The following is a 20682-nucleotide window of genomic DNA, read 5'->3' as shown; positions in this document are numbered from 1 at the left end:
TTCTTCCAGTCTTTCTAGTCAACTGTCCGTCTAGTAGAATAGGATATGCTCTCTATACTTTTGCTGTATATTAGGAGCTTCTTTTTCCTAGGTCTAGGGTCTGTGTGCTTGTATTTTGTCTTACTCTAGCAAGTTGCTGACTGAAAGGACCTGTCATCAACAGCGGACACACAGAACTGTTGTGCTTTTTAGGGCTTTCTAGTTTGTCCATCATACAAAATTCCACCCCCCCTTCCCCTTATTTCCATGATCTCATTCCTCATCCCCTCCTCAGAAGATTTTGGAATATAACAGAAAGTATATGTTTTATCTTACAGTGGTTAATTTGTAGTAAGGCTTAAAACTACTTAAGGGAGTTTTCATGACTACCAAAAGTTGGAAATAACTTGGCGAAGCCTTCAACTACAAATGAAGCCTCATGTCATGTGCTGGATTGGTGCCTGGCATTATATGTGTCAACCTGATTAAATTCTCAGAACCACCTCATTAAGGGGTATCATTAGTCCATTACCCAGATGGGACAGTCAGTGCCCAGGCCATGTAACTAGCTTGGGCCACGTAACTGGTAAATGGCAAGTCAAGCATTAAAGTTCTGTCTTGATGACTCTGGATCCCTCCCCCATTCTGTGCTGCTCTCAAATGTAATCTCACACATTTTTTAAAAAATGTTTTTATTTTATTTTTGAGAGAGAGCATGAGCAGGGGAGGGGCAGAGAGAGAGAAACAAAACATCTCAAGTGGGCTCTGCACTGACAGTGCAGATTGAGCGCTCAAACTCACAAACCATGAGATCATGACTTGAGCCGAAGCCACCCAAGCACCCCTCACACATTTTTATACCTAGTAGTAATAGCTTCATCAGCTGTAAATGAGGCAAAAGCTAGGTTTCTTTCTTTATAATCATAATGTATACTTTGTTTATAATGAAAATGCTCTCTATAGGGCCTTTTTCTCCCCCCATTTTGCCCCTCCCTATAGTGGATTGTTTGTACTTTTGGATATTTTCCCATATTTTTCTACTGTTTGAAAATACACAACTTAAAATTCACCATCTTAAGCATTTTTAAGTGTATAGTTCAGTGGCATTAAGTGCATTCACATTGCTGTGCAACTATCACCACCGGCCATCTCCAGAACTCTCTTCATCTTCCCAAACTGAACTCTGTACCCCCAAAACAATAGCTCTCCATCCCTACTTCACCTCCAACCCCTGGGAGCCACGATTCTACTCTCAGTCTACTTTCTGTCTCTGTTGGATGCCTTTTGTTACCTTTGTTATATACTTGTAAGTTTCTTTTCCCTAAGTCTGGAGTCTCTGTGCTTACTTTAATCGGAGCTTTGCAGTTTTTCAGAAGAGGAGAAGTACGGTTGACCCTTGAACAATGCAGGGGTTAGGGGCGCCAGCCCCCTCTATAATTGAAAATCTGCCTATGACTTTTGACTTCCCCAAAACTTTACTAGCCTACTGTTGACTAGAAGCCTTACAGATAACAAACAATTGGGTGTTATGTACTTTGTATATTCTATGTATTATATACTGTATTATTATAATAAAGTAAGCTAGAGGAAAAAAAGTAAGAAAATCGTAAAAACATATAGTACTGCACTGTATTCATTGAGGAAGTCTACATATAAGTGCACTCACAAAATTCAAACCCAAGTTGTTCAAAGCTCACCCGTACTGATTCTGACCTCTTCTGCAGATAGGCAAACCTGGAGCCAGAGCTCACTCATACCCCCAATCTCTTAGGTGCTTAATAGGATATTAAACCTGAAAAGTACTTGAAAAAGAATGAAAAGTAGATAGTACTATTTGGGAGGTTTTCTGGGGACTCCAGAGCTGAGAATTCTTCAAGTGTCCTGAAAGCTGAATTTTCACATCACACTTCGGCTTACATATTTTTAATTTAAAAGCCTTATGCATAAAAAATAATTTGAAAACCCTTTTTCAGGGGCTCTTGGGTGGCTCAGTCTGTTTACCATCCAACTCTTGATTTCAGTTCAGGTTGTGATCCCAGGGTGGTGGGACTGAGCCTGGCATCAGGCTCTGTGCTGAGCATGGAGCCTGCTTGCTATCCTCTCACTCTCTCTACGCCTCTCCCCTGCACACCTCCCCCCTTAAAAAAAAAAATCTAACAAAAAAATAAAACCCTTTTTCAGGATGAGAAAATGTTCCCATTCTCCCCTAACTGAAAAACATTAAAAATATTTTCTGTTGAAAGTATCTGCAAAGATTTAAAATAATTTTTCTTTCATTTAATGTTCCTGGAGGTTGTCCAAGAACCTTGGACATTGGCTCTTGAGGGGAAGGCTGTGTTTAAAAAACATGGTAGAAGAAATCTGCCTGCACGTGAAGAGAATTGAGAACCCAGAATCACATATGTTATTCGGTGGCTTTGTTTTACAAAGTCTTCACCCTTCTGTTCAAATGTGAAGCTAAATTCAATAAAATATTTACTTTCCATCTTACTTCGGAATAATAATTTTAGAGGCTAAGTGCATGGTATCAGGTGTATTTTGAGAAAGTTCAGGCTCCGTGCACTGAATGTACTTTTGAGGCTTAATTAGACCACTGAGCCCAAGGAGAAAGATGCCAAACTAAATAGACATAAGGAAAATGCAAGCAGTTTTCTTTTTGCTGGGAAAGGTCTAATGCTTTCCTCCAGCAGTCCTGATCTGGTTTGTACTTCCCTTATTCGTTATTTGTGTGATATTTTATTCCCTGGCTAATGGGTTTTTTTTAAAGTCAAGATTATTTTATTTCAATAAATTTTGGAATTTTTTTATTCGTCTACTTTTTTTTTTTTTTTTTTTTTTTTTTAACGTTTATTTATACTTGAGAGACAGAGCACTAGCAGGGGAGGGGCAGAGAGAGATAGGCACAGAATGTGAAGCAGGCGCCAGGCTCTAAGCTGTCAGCACAGAGCTGGATGCGGGGCTTGAACCCACAATCGGGAGATCATGACCTGCGCCCAAGTCCAGTAATTCACTGACTGAGCCACCTAGGCACCCCCATTCATCTACTTCTGAAAGTGATCAAAAAACAACAAATCGCCCAGGGTCAAAAGCAGAGAAACCTGGCACTAGGAGAAGCCCAGTTCTCCGCAAACATTTTTCATATCTTGCTCACTGCGTTGTGGGATTGCAAGAAAGCACTAGAAAGCCTCCGCCGTGCATGCGCACATCAAGTCTTGGTGCCAAGGGAGAAGGGGAGTGACTTCTGTACTAACGACGCCGCGGTTGCAACGTAGCTAAATTACAGCCAGGGAGCTGAAAGCACCCGTTCTCTTCCCAGCCTGGCGTCGGGACTCTGAAATCCAATCTGAAGTGTGTTTAATGAGCGTTCTGATCACTGAGGCTCAGTGCGGAGGGGAACAACGAGTGCAGTGTGCCCGCGCAGACAGTTGCGGCCACCCTTGGAGCCACCGAGGGAGGAAGAATCGCCGCGTTTGTGGACAAGGAGATGGGCAGGCCTAAACATTTAGCTCCTTTCTCCCAGAATGAAAGCTTTGTCCCAGCGCCCAGACTTTGCTTTTAAAGTTGTAGTTCCCGTTCTTGCTCTGGCCGGTGTTTCACAGCAATGGTGATCACGCTGTCTGCTGATGAGGCTGCCGCCATGTTTCCTGTTGGGCGTTTGAGTCCTTTGCTTCCTTCCCCTCCCCATCATCATAGTTCTTACCCGGTAGAGTTTAGTGAGTACTAGATCCCGTCCTAAGTGCTTGGGGTGTAGTGAGTCACGTGAGCCTCACCACAGCCCTGTACAGTGGTTTGGTCATCAGGCCCATTCTGCAGAAGAGCTAACCGAGGCCCAGAGAGTCACTTGCCCCAGGTCACACCGCCATGGAGTGGAGATCCAGGATTTGCAAGAAGGCAGATGTTTGCATTCTTAATAAGAACATTATGCTGCCTCTCTGCGTCATCCAAGGGCTGGAGAAACAGCATGAGAAACCTCTCCCACACTTCAGTTGTCTGATTTCTGTGTTAGTCCTGCCTTTGCAGTGGGAGATCATGGTTGGCTTATGTGACACTGACACCAGCTTCCAGGGGCTCTGTCCTACCACGGTCCTGTTAACTATCACGTGGGCTCCCAACCCTCTTTGGTGCCACCAGCTATGGCCCGTGTAAAGTGTGGGCCTCTTTCCTTGGTTTTATCAGCAAGTTTTCTCTAGGACAATTTGAGTCCTCAAAATTACAAGTGTAGGTCTTGAAAGGGGTGAGAGGGAAATGGAGAGCCTGGGGGACTCCATGGTTAGGAGCAGATTCTCAGGACTGGGTTTGAATCCCAGCTCCACAGTGAGAGAGCCTGACCTTGGCAAGTCTGTGTCCTTCTGCCTGGAATGCCTCAGGGCCTGCAGCTTAGGGAGTTACAGGTGTGCAAATAATGTGTTCCCTCTGTCCCCGGGGTGAGTCCCCAGGGAGCTGCATCTGGCCACCAGTGTCTTTGTTTACTCCAGCTGTTCATCCAGCCGTTATTATTGATGTCCGTCCCGTAAGGGGAAATGGTAGGGACTCTGTTCTGGCTTCTCGTGTGCCATCAAGAAGTTCTGTGCCCTGCTTATGATATACCATACTTTGCTTCTCTCTCATGACATTTGGAATCTTCTTTTCACTCTTTGGGTTCCATAATTATCCGGATAGTTGTCTTGAAATGGATAGTGCTCATTCATTCTGGGACATGCTCTCTGGCCCTTTGCAATCTAGAAAGTTCTCCCCTTGCATTCTGGAGAATTTCCCTACATTTGTGCTTGTATAATTTTGCTTTGCTCTTGGATCTGTCTAGATGGCCCATCGCCCAGAGGTTGGAACTCTTGGACTGAGCCCACAAATGCCCCGTGCCCGTGTCTCGTTGCCATCTCTTGGCCATGAGGTCTCGTTTTGGGGGGTTTTCAACTATATCTTTAAACTCTCCCAGTGCAATTTTTATTTCTGCGCTGTGTTTTTTTTTTTTATTGCTAAGAGCTCTTGTTATCCAAATATTCCTTATGATAACCTTCTGGGTTTGTTGGCTTTTTGTTGTTGTTGTTGTTGTTGTTGTTGTTTTAGTTACAAACTCTTAGCTATATGGGGATCCAAATTACAGTGTTTTAACAAGTGTTTTCCTCTAGCCTGCAATATCACAAGTACCTGGCCTCTCCCACTTCGGACCCTTTGCGGGACTCTGTGTAATGTAGCCGTTTCCCTATTGCAGAGTCTCCCTCTGCTCTGTAATTAGATTTTAGCATCCTTGTCTGTCATCTTCTAGAATTTGGGGGGAATCTCTCACTTGCTGTCTCTTGTCTCACTTTCTCTGTTTTCTGTGAATTTATTCCTCTTTTTCCTTTTTTTCCCCTCTCTCACTGTTCTTTTTTAAGCGGGGTTTCTGAGTGTAGTGGAGACACATGTGTTCAGTCGGCCATTTTTAGCCACAGACTGACATTCTTTCCATCGTTTATATTAAGCTGTGTCTGGCAGCGGCCTTGTGCTAAATTTTCTAAGAAAAACATGCATTTATGGACAGGTGGGTTCCTGTGGAATTTCTCAAATTGTACTGTCCTTGAACTTCTGCCTCATTGGCAGCTCCTGAGTGTGTGCAGAGGGGCTAGGACAGGGTGGTACCCCGGGGCGGGCTGCTGGGGTGTTGGGAACGCGTGTGAGCTCTGTGCCCTTCGGACCTGGCTCCGCCCCTCTGATTTCACGGCTGGAAGGGTCTCAGAAGAGAGTATTTCTTAAAAAGGATTTCAGTTCCAGAACAACACTCACATCTAGAGCAACCACGGTAAAAAGAGGAGCCTCTTTTAACATCAAGAAAGATTAATTACCTTCCATAATTCGTCTAGCACTTGCTGAATATATTTGATTATCAAGTTAGAGAAATTTTGAAGGCCAGGGGCTTTGTTATTCCAAACCCACTTATTGGGTGGTGGTTTCCTTGTAGTCTCTTCCAAAGGGACCATGCTGGCTGGATGTGACTGCATTGTCCCCGCCCCCTTGTGGCTAAGAGGGGAGTAACAGCCCTACAGAAGGTGGTTGTATAAGTTTGCTAGGGCTGCGGTAACAAAGTCCCGCAAACTGGGTGGCTGAAAACAACTAATTGATTCTCCCACAGTTCCGGAGGCTACAAGTCCAAACTCAAGGTGTCATCAGAGCCATGGTCCCTCCAAGACTCTGAGCAGAATCGTTTTTTGCCTCTTTTCAGCTTTGACGGGGTGGGAGGGGGGGCGGGGGGATGTTAATCCTTGATGTTCCCTGCTCATAACCACATCATTCGGTCTCTGCCTCTGTTATCACATGGCATTCTCCCAGTGTCTGTCTTCACACCGTTTTCTTTCAAGGAGCCAGTCATATTGGGTTAAAACCCATGCTAATGGCCTCATCTTAACTTGATTTTATCTCAAAGACCCTGTTTCCGAATAAGGTCATGTTCACAGATGCTGGGAGATAGGACTTCAGCATATCTTTTTGAGGGACACAATTCAACCCATACCCATAGGTTTGGCTTTTTTTTTTTTTTTTTTTTTGGCTATGGTTGACTCTCAAGTTTAGCCTTGATGTTAGCCTCGAGCAGAAGTCAGAGAGACCACGGAGCCAGCCTGCCTGCCCCACGTGTGGAGGATCCACAGGTCACTCAGTAGCAACTCATCGACTGGCAGGTGACTGGCACCTTGCTACTCAAAGCATAGTCTTTGTAGCAGCAGCAGCCGCAGCCCTGGGGGCCTGTTAGAAATGCAGATTCTCGTGCCTCACCCCGTCCCTCCAGAATCAGCACCTGCAGCTTGTTAAGGTCTGCAGGTGATTGACAGGCACGTAAGTCAGAAGTGCTCTTCTGAATCACTTCCAGCAGGGATCCTTGGCATGGCCTCTGCCCTTGGGGACATTGGCACGAAGCCTGCTGATGTGGTAGCCAGGTTTTGTATCGCATGACATTGCAGAGGCATGCCTTGGGGGGTGGAAAATGGCTCCTCCTTCTCAATGTCAACTCCCTCCCCTGCCGTTAATTCTATAAATTAACATTTTCCCTACACAGCAGAAGCAGCAATACTTGAGAACTTGTTCTTATGTGTCAGGGCCTTTGCTAATAACCACTTTGCAATCACAGTTTTGAGTCTTACATTGATCCTGGGAGATGGATGATAATGTCTCCAGTCCTATCATGACTCGTGTCCTGTGGACTGAATTCTGCTCCCCTGCCCTCAGTTCATAAATTGAAGCCCTAACTTTTATTGTGGCCATATTTGGAGTAAGGTAGTAATTAAGGTCAAATGAAGTCATAGAGGTGAAACCCTGATCGAAAAGGATTAGTGTTTTTCTAGGAAGAGACACCGGAGAGGTCTCCCTCTCCCCTCTCCCCCTCCCCCTCCCCACATAGCACTTACCATATATTTAGCTGGTTGTTTGTCTGTAGCCCCAACTCAGGGATACTTGTATCGATTTCTGTTCCTTCGGCACTTAGCCCAGCGCGTGTGTGTGTCTCTCAAGCCCCGTGTACTTAGTACATCCCCCCACCTGGCCAAAAACTAGCAACGGGCCATGAGGGAATCTGCAGTGTTCTGATGCCCTAAGATTAGACTTGTTGAGGGTTGGTGGGTTATAGGACTTTGGATAATATTCTAATAGGTATTCATGGTAAGAAAAAGGGGGCCGAAGGCCTTTGAGAGAAGCCATTCTCTGCTGGATCAGAGCGTGCCCTGGTTGTCATGGTTACGTTAATCCTAAACCAGGAAGGGGGGGAAAAAAAAACACTTCCAGAAACAGCTTTCTGAAACCTCAGCAGATGCAAAATTTTTAAAACCTAGTCAAACATTATCTTTATAGATTTGTGTCTATGAGATTGTTTCTGAGAGGTTAGAACCTTAGCTTGTCTCAAGTATAGGGGAAATCATTTGTTCAGATGCTTTGAGGAATTAGGGAGAGAGAGGAAAATACCACACACCCCCCACCCCAGAAAAAATTGTCTTTATTCTTTTGGAGGAGAAGAAAAATACTCCCACATAAAACTTTATGTAATAGAAATAGCCTGAGGGCATAGATATATTTTTAAAGGTACAATAAACTAGAGCAGCTTTGATTCTGTTTTTAGTACCTTAAAACCAAATGTGAATGTTCATACTATTTGTTATTCAATATTTAGTGGCCAGACATTCTCCAAGAATGCGAACCTCTTCCGAAAATGTACTCTTATAGATTCTATGAAAAGCCCATTCAAAATGGAGAAAATGAACATGGACGCCGAGTTTGAAATCAGCCACATTGTTTGTGCGCTGGGCTAAAATTCAAATGCCTTTTGCAGCATCATTAAAAGTAGCCAATAAGAAAAATGCGATTATGTAGTTTCGCTAATTGCTGATTTGTTCTCCAGGATGAAACATATAATTACTATTTGGTGTCTTTTCTGTAAGGCTCACATGTCTAGAATACTTTAATCAAGACTGGCTAAGTATGGGGCTGGCCAGATTGACAGTTTCTTAGAGGCTGTGGGAGTCTTAGAGATCTGTTTCCTCCCCTCCAATACTAACACTTGGTGATCATTAACACAACTCATTTGTCATAAGATCCTTTCCATGTTAAACTTCCTAACATATGTAAGTTTTCAAACGATGTGTAAATTACTTGGTTTCCCTTCCTTGTGTAATGTAGCTTGTACAGCATTGAATAGGATTGTGTGTGTATGTCTTTTGTATTCTTTTAATGTTTATTTTTGAGAGAGACCGAGCCTGAGAGGAGGAGGGGGAAAGAGAGAGGGAGACACACACAGAGTCCAAAGCAGGCTCCAGGCTCTGAGCCATCAGCACAGAGCCCGATGCGGGGCTCAAACCCACCAACTGCGAGATCATGACCTGAGCCAAAGTTGGACGCTTAACCAGCTGAGCCACCCAGGCACCCCGAATTGTGTGTGTGCGTGTCTTAAAGTAAGTCCCCCTTTGAGAAAATACCTTTATGGTTCAGTCTTTCTCAAGGTCTCTGCTTCATGCTTTGCTAGCTTTATCCATGCTGTTGCCTCCTCCTCCTCTTCACACTTCATCAGCTTATTTCTAGATTTGTGTTAGCAAAAGGGCTTGCGCTTTTATAGCTCTTTGAACCCCATTACTGGCTTCCAGCGCAAAGCCTAACCCAAATGCAAAATCTGTGGTACTCCAGCAACGTTCATTTCATGCCAAACACGTAAAAGGTCTCTTTGCACTGAGAAATTGTAACAAACGTTGGGTGCACACACATAGGTGTTCACTCTCTCTCCCCGTGTGATCAGGCCTTCGCAGCCACTCTTCCAGGAGCTAGTCCTGCGCCTCAGTATAACGTTCTAAGAAGAACTCATTTTCTTGTTCTTAAAAAAGTTGAAACTGATTCTACAGTGCATCACAGCTATTTAAGGATGTGAACCCCATCCTCACTTTTTCTGTTTTTTCTCTTCTGCATTTTTAAAAAACATTTTGTTTTGTTTTGTTTTAGAGAGAGCGTGCGTGAGCAGGGAAGGGGTGGAGGGACAGAGAGAATCTTAAGCGGGCTTCATGCTCAGTGAGGAGCCCAGTGTGGGTTCCATCCCATGACCCCGGGATCATGACCTGAGCCAAAATCAAGAGTCAGATCCTCAACCGACTGAGCCACCGAGGCATCCCTACATTTTTTTATTGTGATAAAATATATATAACGTAACATTTACCATTTTAGCCATTAAGTATACAAATTCAGCGGCATTAAGTATATTCACAGTGCTATGCAACCAACACGACCATCCATTTTACATACTGTGATGTGATTCTGAACAAAATTACTCTTAGAGTGAAGTTCAAAAATGTGCATTGGAGACAAGCATTGAGGAACAATGGGGCAGACTGTAGGAGTAAATTCACCGCAGGAAGTAAAGGAGGGATGATCTTTCTTAGAGAATGGAAGTGAAATCTCTTCCTCCTTTTATTTACTTTTTTATTTTAGAGAGTGTGTGAGCAGAGAGGAGGGCCAGAGGGAAAGAGAGAGAGAATCTTAAGCAGGCTCCATGCTCAGTGCAGAGCCGGATTTGGGCTCGATCCCACAACCCTGGGACTATGACCTCAGCCAAAATCAAGAGTCGGATGCTCAACCAACCGACTGAGCCACCCAGGCACCCCTCTTTTCCTTCTTTATTAGACGTTACTGTTTTTCACATTTCCTGCCATCAGTTCACGTGAAACGATTCTGCCAGAGACCCTTAAACCAGGCACTCAAAGAGCCTAGTGAGTTTGGGATTATCCATGGAGAATATTGCATACCTTCAGATAGCTCTGGCTATCTTCTGTATTTCCGTGATGAGGAATATGGGAATATATAAAGTGGCATCTGTTTAAAAAAATGCTTAACCTCCGGACACTGAAGCACCTTTGACGCCTCCTCGGGTCATGCCTGGCCAGGCTAATGGACATGCCCATCACTGAATTAGTCAGGCTCTCTTACTGACCATTGGTCTCCTGAGTTGCTAATTGGTTCCTAACATGTTCTGCTCTTCTCAGAGGGAAGGTGGAAGTATAAAAGCAGTAACTGTAGAGGACTGTGTTTTTGAAACATTTTTCTTCCGTGTGAAGAAACGTTTGATCCGTGTGATGGAATTGGATCCATTTTACTAGCGGGTCGTTAGGAATCCACCGGGCAGTGAAGAGAAACCAAGGCATTTAGGGTAGAAATTGGGGTCTTATATATCACATTCCCTTTTCCTGTAGGTTCAGTATATAGAAAATGCATGTATAGTATTGATTTCAGCTGGCATTTGAGTGTCAGGTGCTTTGCTGGCCAATAAGAATATAAAGGTGAACTATAAAGTAGCCCAGAATTTAATTGGAGAGACAGGCTTGTATATACTTAACCATATATAATACTGTGGAATGAGTAAGTTTTATTCATCTGTTCATCCACTTCAAAATTGGTCAGTCTTTAGGCTCTGTGGATACAGAGATTAATAAAATGCGCTCTTACCTTCAGCATGGGTGTCGTATGGATGAGAATTTGCGCAAAGTGCTAGGGGAACCTAAGAAAGAAAGCCATAATTTCTGCCTTATTTGTGGAGGAAGGGAAAAGGAACAGGGACTGGGGTTCCACTTCCACAAAAAGAACACAGAATCATGAGCTGAAAACTTCTGTCCATACAAAACCCACACATAAATATTTATGGCAGCTTCCTCCTCCTCCTCCTCCTCCTCTTCCTCCTCCTCCTCCTCCTCCTCCTCCTCCTCTTCCTCCTCCTCCTCCTCCTCCTCCTCCTCCTCCTCCTCCTCCTCCTCTTCCTCCTCCTCCTCCTCCTCTTCCTCCTCCTCCTCCTCCTCCTCCTCCTCCTCCTCTTCCTCCTCCTCTTCCTCCTCCTCCTCCTCTTCCTCCTCCTCCTCCTCCTTCTAAATATAATTTATTGTCAAGTTAGCTACCATACAGTGTGTATAGGGTGCTCGTGGTTTTGGGGGTAGATTCCCGAGATTCACCGCTTACTTACGACACCCAACACTCATCCCAACAAGTGCCCTCCCCAATGCCTATTTTAGCAGCTTTCTTCTTAATTGCCTAAACTGGGGTGGTAACCAAGATGTCGTTCAGTGGGTGAATGGATAAATAACCTGTGGTACATTCACACAAGGGAATATTATTCAGCAATAAGAGAAATGAACTAGGAAGCCACGAAAAGACATCTAGGGACCTACGTGCGTGCTGCTGAGCAACAGAAGCCAATAGGAAAAGGTTACGTACCGTACGATTCCAAACGTATGACGTTCTGGAAGAAGTGAGACTGGAGACAGTAGGAAGACCAGTGGTAGCCAGGAGTTCAGAGAAGCGGGGGAGGGTTGACTAGATGGCACATGGTGGATTCTTAGGATGGTGAAACTATCCTCCTTGATCCTGTGATAGTGTCTCCATGATATTACATGTTAGGATACACAATATTACATGTTTGTCAGGAAGTATAGAACTGTACAATGCAGAGTGAACCCTAATGCCAACTGTGGACTCTGGGTGATGATAATGTATCAGTGTTGGCTCAATATTTCTAACCACTGTACCACATGGATGCAAGATTAATAATAAGGGATTCTATGTGTGTGGTGAGAAGAGTGATGTTGGAATTCTCTGTACTTTGTCTTCAGTTTTCTGTAAATCTAAAACTTCCCTAAAAAATAAAGTCTATTTCTAAAAAGGGGGTGGTGCCTGGGACCGTGCTGGGGAGAAAATGGCAGAGAATTATCATCTAAGTGTGAAAACAGCCTGGAAAAGGCTCAGAGGTATGCGGCCGGGGGTCTGGTGATCAGGCGGTCAGGGTTCTGGAAGGTGGATGGCGGCAAGCTGAGAAAGGTTGAAGATTCAGGAATGAAGAAGATTCAGGAATGAAGAGGCTTCTGGTGGTGGGAGCCATGGTTTGTTCTCATATCTGCCTGTCTCAGAGGGGGTGACTCCTGTTGTTTCTGTTTCCAGCAAAGAGCCCCTGGGAAAGTGTTGCTGGATGCAGTTTGCAACCACCTCAACCTCGTGGAAGGGGACTATTTTGGCCTCGAGTTTCCCGACCACAAAAAGATCACGGTAAGTGATGGGAAATTAATGTTGATATTTTACCATCTGTTCAGCTTGGGAAAGGAGAGGAATCAGTCTGGTTCTTTGGCCATGCATACATGTCCTAGAAGAAAAACAGCCAGAAGGCCCTTGTTAAACTGTTTTGAAAGTACTATGTACATAGGATTAGCAAGTTCAAAGAGCTTGATGAACACCAGCTCCCTCTGACCCTTTTCCCTTGCCTGTCTCTCCAGAAACCACCATTACCAGTTGCTTCTGTACCCTTCTAATAAAAGTCTGCTTATGTGTCTGTACACACACATTTTTTTTAAGTTTATTATTATTATTATTTTTTTTTTGAGAGAGAGAGAGAAAGAGTGAGAGAGAGCAGAGAAGGTGCAGAGGGAGAATTCCAAGCTCTGAACTCTCAGTACAGAGCCCAATACTGGGCTGGATCCCATGAACCTCAAGATCATGACCTGAGCTAAAATCAAGAGTCTGACGCTTAACTGACTGAGCCACCCAGGAGCCCCACACGCATACTTTTGAAACACACTAATGTGTGGAAACAACATATAATGTCATGTACCTTACACTCTACTTCAGTTAATGTATCATGAAGATCTCTTCTTTCCCATGCATAGAATCCCCTGCCTTCTTCTCCATTGCACGCTATTCCGCTGAATAGACATGACCGTGATTTACATCTGTTGTAGACGATGGGGTACTTAGTTTGTTTCTAGTCTCTTGCTTTTACAACAAAGGAAGCTACTGCAAGTACACTGAAGCTTACGTTCAAGTTTCAGTACGTGAGATCCAAGGGCATGGGGTTGCCTAATCCATAGGTTTGATCATTGTAAAATTTGAAAAATATGTCACGCTCTTTACAAAGGTTTCGCCCATTTGAACCCAAAAGTTAGAACATAGCTTATTGTTCCTTTTGTGTTTTGGCTAATGGCACTTTCTTAAGGCTGTATCTGATTCTTATATTAGACACCCTATGCAACTATAAGTTCATTGACTGTATTTCTATTTATTCTTCCATTCTGTATACAGAGTAGCTAGGACTTGCTAGCCACTGCTCCAGGGATCCGGTAACTAAGGTGCAGGGAATGTATGATCCGGGTGGGGTGTCAAGCTTAGTCAGTGACCAGCACAGGGCATGTGACAGGTGTTTTCCATTGGAGCCAGGGAGCATTGGGCAGTGGGGGTAACAAATAACATTGGTGTTCAGGAAATCCTTCCCAGATACTACAAAGCTGAGTCCCATGAGGCCAGTAGGAGTTGACCTAATAGAAAGAATGTTCCATGGAAGCCTAGGTGTCTCAGTTGGTTAAGCATCCAACTTTGGCTCAGGTCATGATCTCATGGTTCGTGGGTTCGAGCCCCGTGTCGGGCTTTGTGTTGACAGCTCAGAGCCCAGAGCTTGCTTCGGATTCTGTGTCTCCCCCTCTCTCTCTGCCCCTTCCCCACTCGTGCTCCCTATCTCTCTCTCAAGAATAAATAAACATTAAAAATAATAGAATGTTCCAGTGAGAGGGGGGACCCATGTATAAAGAACAGAAAACAACCTGCAGGAATGTTCAAGGAAGGCTGGGGGTGACAGGTAAGGAGGAGAGGCTCAGGTGAAGGAGATGAGAAAGAGGAAACTGAAAAGTAGGCAGGGAGCCACATCTCGAAGAACTTTTATACCATTGCCGTCCAGTAAAAATAAAATATGAGCCACGTATGTAATTTCGCATTTTCTAGCAGTTTTGTTTAAAAAAAAGAAAGTGAAATTAAAAGTATTTGTAACTTAATGTAATACGTCCAAAACCATTACCATTTCAACATGTGATCAGGAGCAAAGACTATGAATAAACTATTTCACATTTTTTCATGCGGAGCCTTTGAGTCTGGTGTGCATCCAACACAGACCCTCTTGATTCATGCCATCCGCATTGCAGGTGCTCAGGAGACACGTGTAGCTAGCGGCTATTGTGTGGGACAGCACAGTTCTGTACCAAGCTCGTGTGTTTGGGAAGCTGTCAGTGTGTTTTAAAGGGAACATGGTATGATCTGGTTTATGGTTTAGAAAGAGGACTGGGCTGGACTGCAATAGGAAAAGACTAGAATCAGGAAGGCCGTTAGGGGTTTGCTGTGTTTCTGGCTGGAGGCGTAGCGGCAAGGGATTACGGGAGAACCGAGGTGGTGGGCTGGAGCGAGATGGGTGGATTCAAGAGGTTTTGGAGGAGGAGGTGGTTGGGGATGTGACTGAATGGATGGGCTTGTGAGACAAAGCAGGCTCAGAGCAGCTGGGTTTTCCAGCTTTGCCATCTGGGGGACAGTGGTACCAATCGCTGGGGATGAAAGCCTCACCATGTCTGGGAAGAGATAAAGACAATGAGTTCCATCCCAGACATGAGGACTTGGGGGTGTCAGTGGAGACATCCAGTGGGCAGGGCCTGTGGGTGTATTTTCCAGAGCACAGGAAAGAGATGTGAGCTGAAATGGAGATTTAAGACTCATAGGACTATTTTTTTAATTAAATGTTTATTTTGAGAGAGAGTGTGTGTGTGCACACAAGCAGGGGAGAGGCAGAGAGAGAATCCCAGCCAGGTTCCTCAGTGTCAGCACGGAGCCCGACGCAGGGCTCAATCTCATAAACTGTGAGATCATGACCTGAGCCGAAATAAAGAGTTGGACGCTTAACTGACTGAGCCACTCAGGCTCCCCCGCAAGATTATTTTAAATATTAATTGAAGTTCTGAAACTGGATGAGAGCGTAGAGAGTAGAAAGGAAGCCAGCGTGGAACACCAGCATTTAAGGGATGGACAGAGAGGGAAGAACTCTCATAGGAGGTGCAGATGGGGAGGAGGAAAACCAGGAGAGGGACTCGTCACAGCAAAGGAAGAGAGTGTTGCGAGGAAGACATACACAGGAGGCGAGTGGGTAGATGGTGAATGAACCAATCTGTCACATACCTAAAAGTGGGTGTGAATAGTGTTTTCTCAGCTTATTCCTGTCTCCAAATACTCTTCGCCATTTCCTCGTACTTAAATTAAACTTTAAGCCTCCCTGACTCCCAGTTCTTTTTCATATGGCGCATGACCACAGATCGGCCAAATCTAATTCTGCATTCTATTTATCCAACAAATTTCTTGTGCCTACACGGCCTCAGTCCTCATACTTTATATCATGGAAGACACGTGATACAAAGTGACAGCAAGAGGAGGTTATGGTTTCCATTCATTAGAAGTGCACAGCTTGAAAGAGAAAAAAAAAAGTGCACAGCTTGGTAAGAGAGACAAGGAAACAAATAATTACAATACCGTGTTGTAAGTTCTATGGAACATTGTTTCATAAACTTTTTTTGTGTTAAAATAATGATTCTCCGAACACTGGAGGATATGCTGTCTCATTATTTCTAACACCTTTGCCTGAATTACTACAAGGTCCTAATGGCTTCCCTGACTCCATTCTTGCCCTGTTTGAGCCAGCTGGAGATGCCTTTCTAAACGAAAAATAGTAGTGTTGAGGGCATTAAGATTCTCATAACTGTTCCGTATCTGGGTCAGCCAACTAGCTAATGGTGGAGCTGAGATTCTAACTATGTTCTTCTGACCCCAAGTTCAGTGCCTTTCTAAAATTTACAAACCTGTTCATCTTCCTGTGCACCAGCACCTGTGCTGGTGACTTTTAAGTTTTATCGTGCTTGATTTTTATGATCTCACTGCTTTCTTGTAATATGTTCAGCTGCAAAATACAGAAAACCTAGTAACGATGACCAAAAAAACAGGTGTTTATTTGTCGCATGTAACACACAAAAAAAGCCACCACGTGAGTGCTTACCATGTGCCAGACTGTTCTGGTCCCTGTGGACACAACAGCTAACATGGCCCATATTCTAAAGCAAGGATCAGTACACTTTACAAAGGGCCAGATAATAAATACTATATTAAGGCTTTGCAGGCTGTAGGGTCTCTGTTGCCACTACTCAAGTCTGCCCTTATAGTGCGGAAGCAGCCATGGGCGATATGTAAATGAATAGGTGGGCTTTGTTCCAATAAAACTTTATTTAGGATACAGGAAGCCACAGTTTGCTAACACGTGCCCTGGAGAGTAATACCTCGTTGCAAGGCATCATATTAGTTTTACCTACAGTATTTCATTCATTCCAGGAAGTGCCCATCATATACCCTTTTTCTGATGAGGAAGCTAAAGCTTAAAGGGGTTAAGTCCTCGTCCAGAGGTTCACAGCTAGGAAATGCCATAGCTTTGATTCAAGTTCAGTTCTGTCTAAACACAAGCCCATGCTGTCCATCATCCTTCCATTCTGACAATATTTCCATATTTTATTCTCTGTCAATTACAAAATCCCAGCCCGACAGTTAATTTTATAAAATTTAAGAAAGAAGTTGTTGCGACAATTAATCTGTCATTGTTAGGTGAGGCAGTAGAGGTGACTGGAGAAGGGTACGAGGAGGGATTCTGGGGCCGTTGGCCGTGCTCTGTTTCTTAATCTGGGTGCTGGTTCTACGCGTGCAATCAGCATGTAAAAATTCAGTGAGCTGTACGCTTACTACGTGTGCACCGTGTGTGTATAAAACGTCAATAAGGGGCACCTGGTTGGCTCAGTATGTTAAGCATCCCACTTTGGCTCAGGTCGTGATCTCAGGGTTCGTGAGTCTGAGCCTCATAACGGGCTCTGTGCTGATGTCAGCATGCAGCTCGCTTCAGATCCTCTGTCCTCGTCACTCTGCCCCTCCCTCCCCCAAAATAAATGAACATTTAAAAAACAGAACATCAGTTAAACTTTATCCCCAAAACTCAATGAAATAAAAGCACAGAGGAGCAGAAATAATGACCAAAAAGTATCCAGAGGCTGAACGGAGGGGTCTGGCTGGGTTTTCATCTCTGCTCTTAGTAAAGGTGCTTGGGAATTTAAGATAGGTATCCGGTAGTTTCTATTGCCTTCTGAGATTCTGCCGATTTCTAGTGGGGTGGTGTTTTGTAGCAGCCCGGGAAAGGAGCTCTGCAGGTCCAACTGTCAGCCCTCAAGTCCCTGGAGCAGGGTGACAGGAGCAGGGGGCTGGCCTCGCTGACCCTCGCTCTGCACGTGGGTAGAAATGAGGGAAGAGTGCCCAACTTGTGGAGTTTTTGAAAGGCTCATATGTGATAATGTCAATCAGCACATGTAGGGGTGCCTGGGTGGCTCAGTCGGTTAAGCGTCCGACTTCAGCTCAGGTCATGATCTCATGGTCCGTGAGTTCGAGCCCCGCGTCGGGCTCTGGGCTGATGGCTCAGAGCCTGGAGCCCGCTTCCGATTCTGTGTCTCCCTCTCTCTCTCTGCTCCTCCCCTGTTCATGCTCTGTCTCTCTCTGTCTCAAAAATAAATTAAAAACGTTAAAAAAATTTAAAAAAAAATCAGCACATGTAATCCCTGTGTCTGGGACCTACTCGAGTGTTCAGAAAGTGTTAGTTACGGAAACTCTGATCATTCCCATTTTTTAAATTGCCAAGAGCAGCTAACGTAAGTGTTAGCGTGTTAACCACCTTTGAGTGGACAGTACGATAGTGTTAACTGTATCCACAGTGTGCCACATCTTAAAAACCCGAAATTCCGTGCCCGTGATACAGCTCTCTTGTCCTCCCCCCAGCCCCTGGCAGTCACCAACCTACTTTCTGTCTCTGTGAGTTTGACTACTCTAGATCCCTCTAAGTGGACTCCCACAGTGTTTGTCTTTTTGCGACTGGCTTGTTTCACGGAGCATGATGTGAGGTTCCCCCACGGTGTAGCATATGACAGGGTATCCGTGCTTTTTGAGGCTCGGTGATATTCTGTTGTATGGCTGTCCCACATTGTGTGTGCCCGTTCATCTGTTGGTGGACGTTGAGGTTGCTTCCACCCCTCGGTGGTTGTGAAAAACGCTGCGGTGCACACAGACATATTATCGTTTTTTAAATGCTACTGTTGTGATTATTACCTTTACTGGGCTTCCTCTGGGAGGCCGTTTACTTGTCTGCCAAACCAAGGAGAAGCCTGGTGGGTCTCAAAATGTCTGAACGTGGGCCGTCACAGCTGGCCTTGCCCATGGGCCTGTGCCTGTTACGGGGGAAACTAGGATCCCCAGAGTCCCTGGCACACGGAATTGTGGACCTTTGTGCCTAGACGGTAGGCTCACGTCTGAGCCCAGCCTTCCTCCCCTTGTCTCGTTTCCATCACATGAAACACCCACGTCAGGGCAGGCCATTCTGCAAGGGTTTGAAAAAAGCCTCGGGGAGAAGGAGTACTTTCTGTGGTCTAAGATGTGTTTCTCAGGATGGGAAATAAACTAGTGATAATTAGTAATCAATTGCGCTCTACCCTTAATTAGACTTGTCCTGTGGCTTGCCAGTTAATAGAGTTGGTTGCCGTGTTTACATGCAAGTTTGGCCTGCCCTTGGCTTTGAGTCCAGGAAGCCGTGCCCGGGAGATTGCCCCACAGGAGCAGAGAAATCTTTTCATCAGCTTTTTTTATGGATTGGTCTTTTCCGTGGCAGAAATGCTATTGATCCTAGGAGTCAAGACTCTGTCCTTAATATGCCAGCTAATTGGTAGCTAGACTGTAAGGGCTGGTAAAAGGCCAGAAAAACAGTAGCTTGCCATTGGAGTGAACTCAGAGACCTTGGCCTGGCTGCCCTTGGACTCTGCTGCACACCTGAATGCATCTCATTTGTTCTTCTTATGAGAGGTTGGCAAAAAGCCAGACAGTAAATGGATTGGGTTTTGCGGGCCATACCGTCTCCATGGCAACCACCCAACACTGCCATCACAGCACAAAAACGGCCATGGACAATATCTAAATAGATGTGCATGGTTGTGTCCCAATAAAACTTTACTTAGGGGCATGGATATTTGAATTTCAGAGTTTTCACATCATGAAATACACTCCTTTGTTTTTTCGTTTTTGTTTTTTTTTCTTTCCAATCACGAGAAGTGTAAAGGCTGGTCTTGGCTGTACCAAAACACATGATAGTCAGGATTTGGCCCATGAGCCTTAGTTGGCCAATCTCTGCTTTAAAATATTTCTCTGAGGTGGGTGTTTTATCATCTCCATGTTACAGTGAGAAGATTCAGAGAGGTAACTTGCCCGATACTTGACAATGATCTTTATAACCAGGATTTTCACACAAGCCTGTCTCAGCAAGCCGCTCTCTGCTCCACTTGGCTGCCTTTCCTCACACTGGTCCCTCCCAGAGAGCTGTGTGAGCCTCAGTGGTAGAGATAGGTGTATAATAAGATTTATCTCATCAGCCTGTTGAGGATCCCGGGAAGGGCATGCATCGTGGCTTGTAAATCTCTGTTTGAACATTTGTTTTGTCATATAGCAGCTGGGCAGATACTGAACCTCTTTGATTTTGTACTTTATCTGGAAAATGGGATTAATAAGTGGTGATTTTACAAGATTGTCATGAGGATTAATTCTGATACTTTACAGTCACAAGCCCAGCAGGATTCCTGCGCGTGGGAGGTACTCGGATATCTGTTGTATCTTGTGCTTGCGTTCTAACTCAGAAACCAGAGAAGTTGGCCCACCAGTGTTTTGTTAAAGCCACAGTGCTTACTGATGTGATAAAATGGTTCCAGTGTCTAATACGTGCTGATAAAGCTCAGGAAGAAGATGGGCATCTTATTGTTTAGTTTATATTTTATATTTATATTTTATATGGTCACTTTCGGTGAGGACACTCTTTCTGGCTTGTAGAGGTTTACCTTCTCACGGTGTCCTCACATGACAGAGACCGAGATCTTCCTCCTCTTATAAGGCCACAGTTCTGTCTTTTTATGACTTTATTCAACTTTAATTAACTTCTGAACACCTTTTCTCCAGAGACAGTCACATAGCAAGGTTAGGGCTTCAACATAAGAATTTTGGAGGGACGCATTTCACTCTGTAGTTGCAGACTTGCTTTCTAGGGGCTTGAAGCCATAGAAACCATGGCTACATCCCTTGTTGGTGGTTTCCCAGCCCCACTGGTGTTGGCCAGATTTCCTTCCCGTATGCTTAGTAGCAGCCTCCTGTCCTGACGTTGCTTCTTCCCCCGGGGGTCTGAGGGCATCTACATCCCAGAGGGGGTCTTTGTGGACACATGCCAGGTGTAAAGGATGAAGACTTGCTGAGCCACAGACAGATGGAAGTTTGGGAACCCAGCAGAAATGAGGCCGTGGGGTGCCTCTGTCATCACAC

At 44.7% G+C, this 20682-nt stretch overlaps 1 protein-coding gene across 4 annotated transcripts in view; it reads left to right on the top strand.

The window, feature by feature from the left end:
- FARP1 (FERM, ARH/RhoGEF and pleckstrin domain protein 1) overlaps positions 1-20682 on the top strand; it is a 293661-nt gene that overhangs the window by 182444 nt on the left and 90535 nt on the right. For all 4 annotated transcript variants that reach the window (XM_078432359.2, XM_078432357.2, XM_078432366.2 and 1 more), the window contains exon 3: positions 12397-12501. In XM_078432359.2, coding sequence (XP_078288485.2) covers positions 12397-12501 — 105 coding nt within the window. The remainder of the gene's footprint in view (positions 1-12396; positions 12502-20682) is intronic.

This window comes from Panthera onca, chromosome A1, assembly GCF_046562875.1.
Source record: "Panthera onca isolate mPanOnc1 chromosome A1, mPanOnc1 haplotype 2, whole genome shotgun sequence".
Taxonomy (NCBI): Eukaryota; Metazoa; Chordata; class Mammalia; order Carnivora; family Felidae; genus Panthera; species Panthera onca.
The sequence above is the reverse complement of the archived record's forward strand: the minus strand, read 5'-3'. Positions and strand labels throughout refer to the sequence as shown.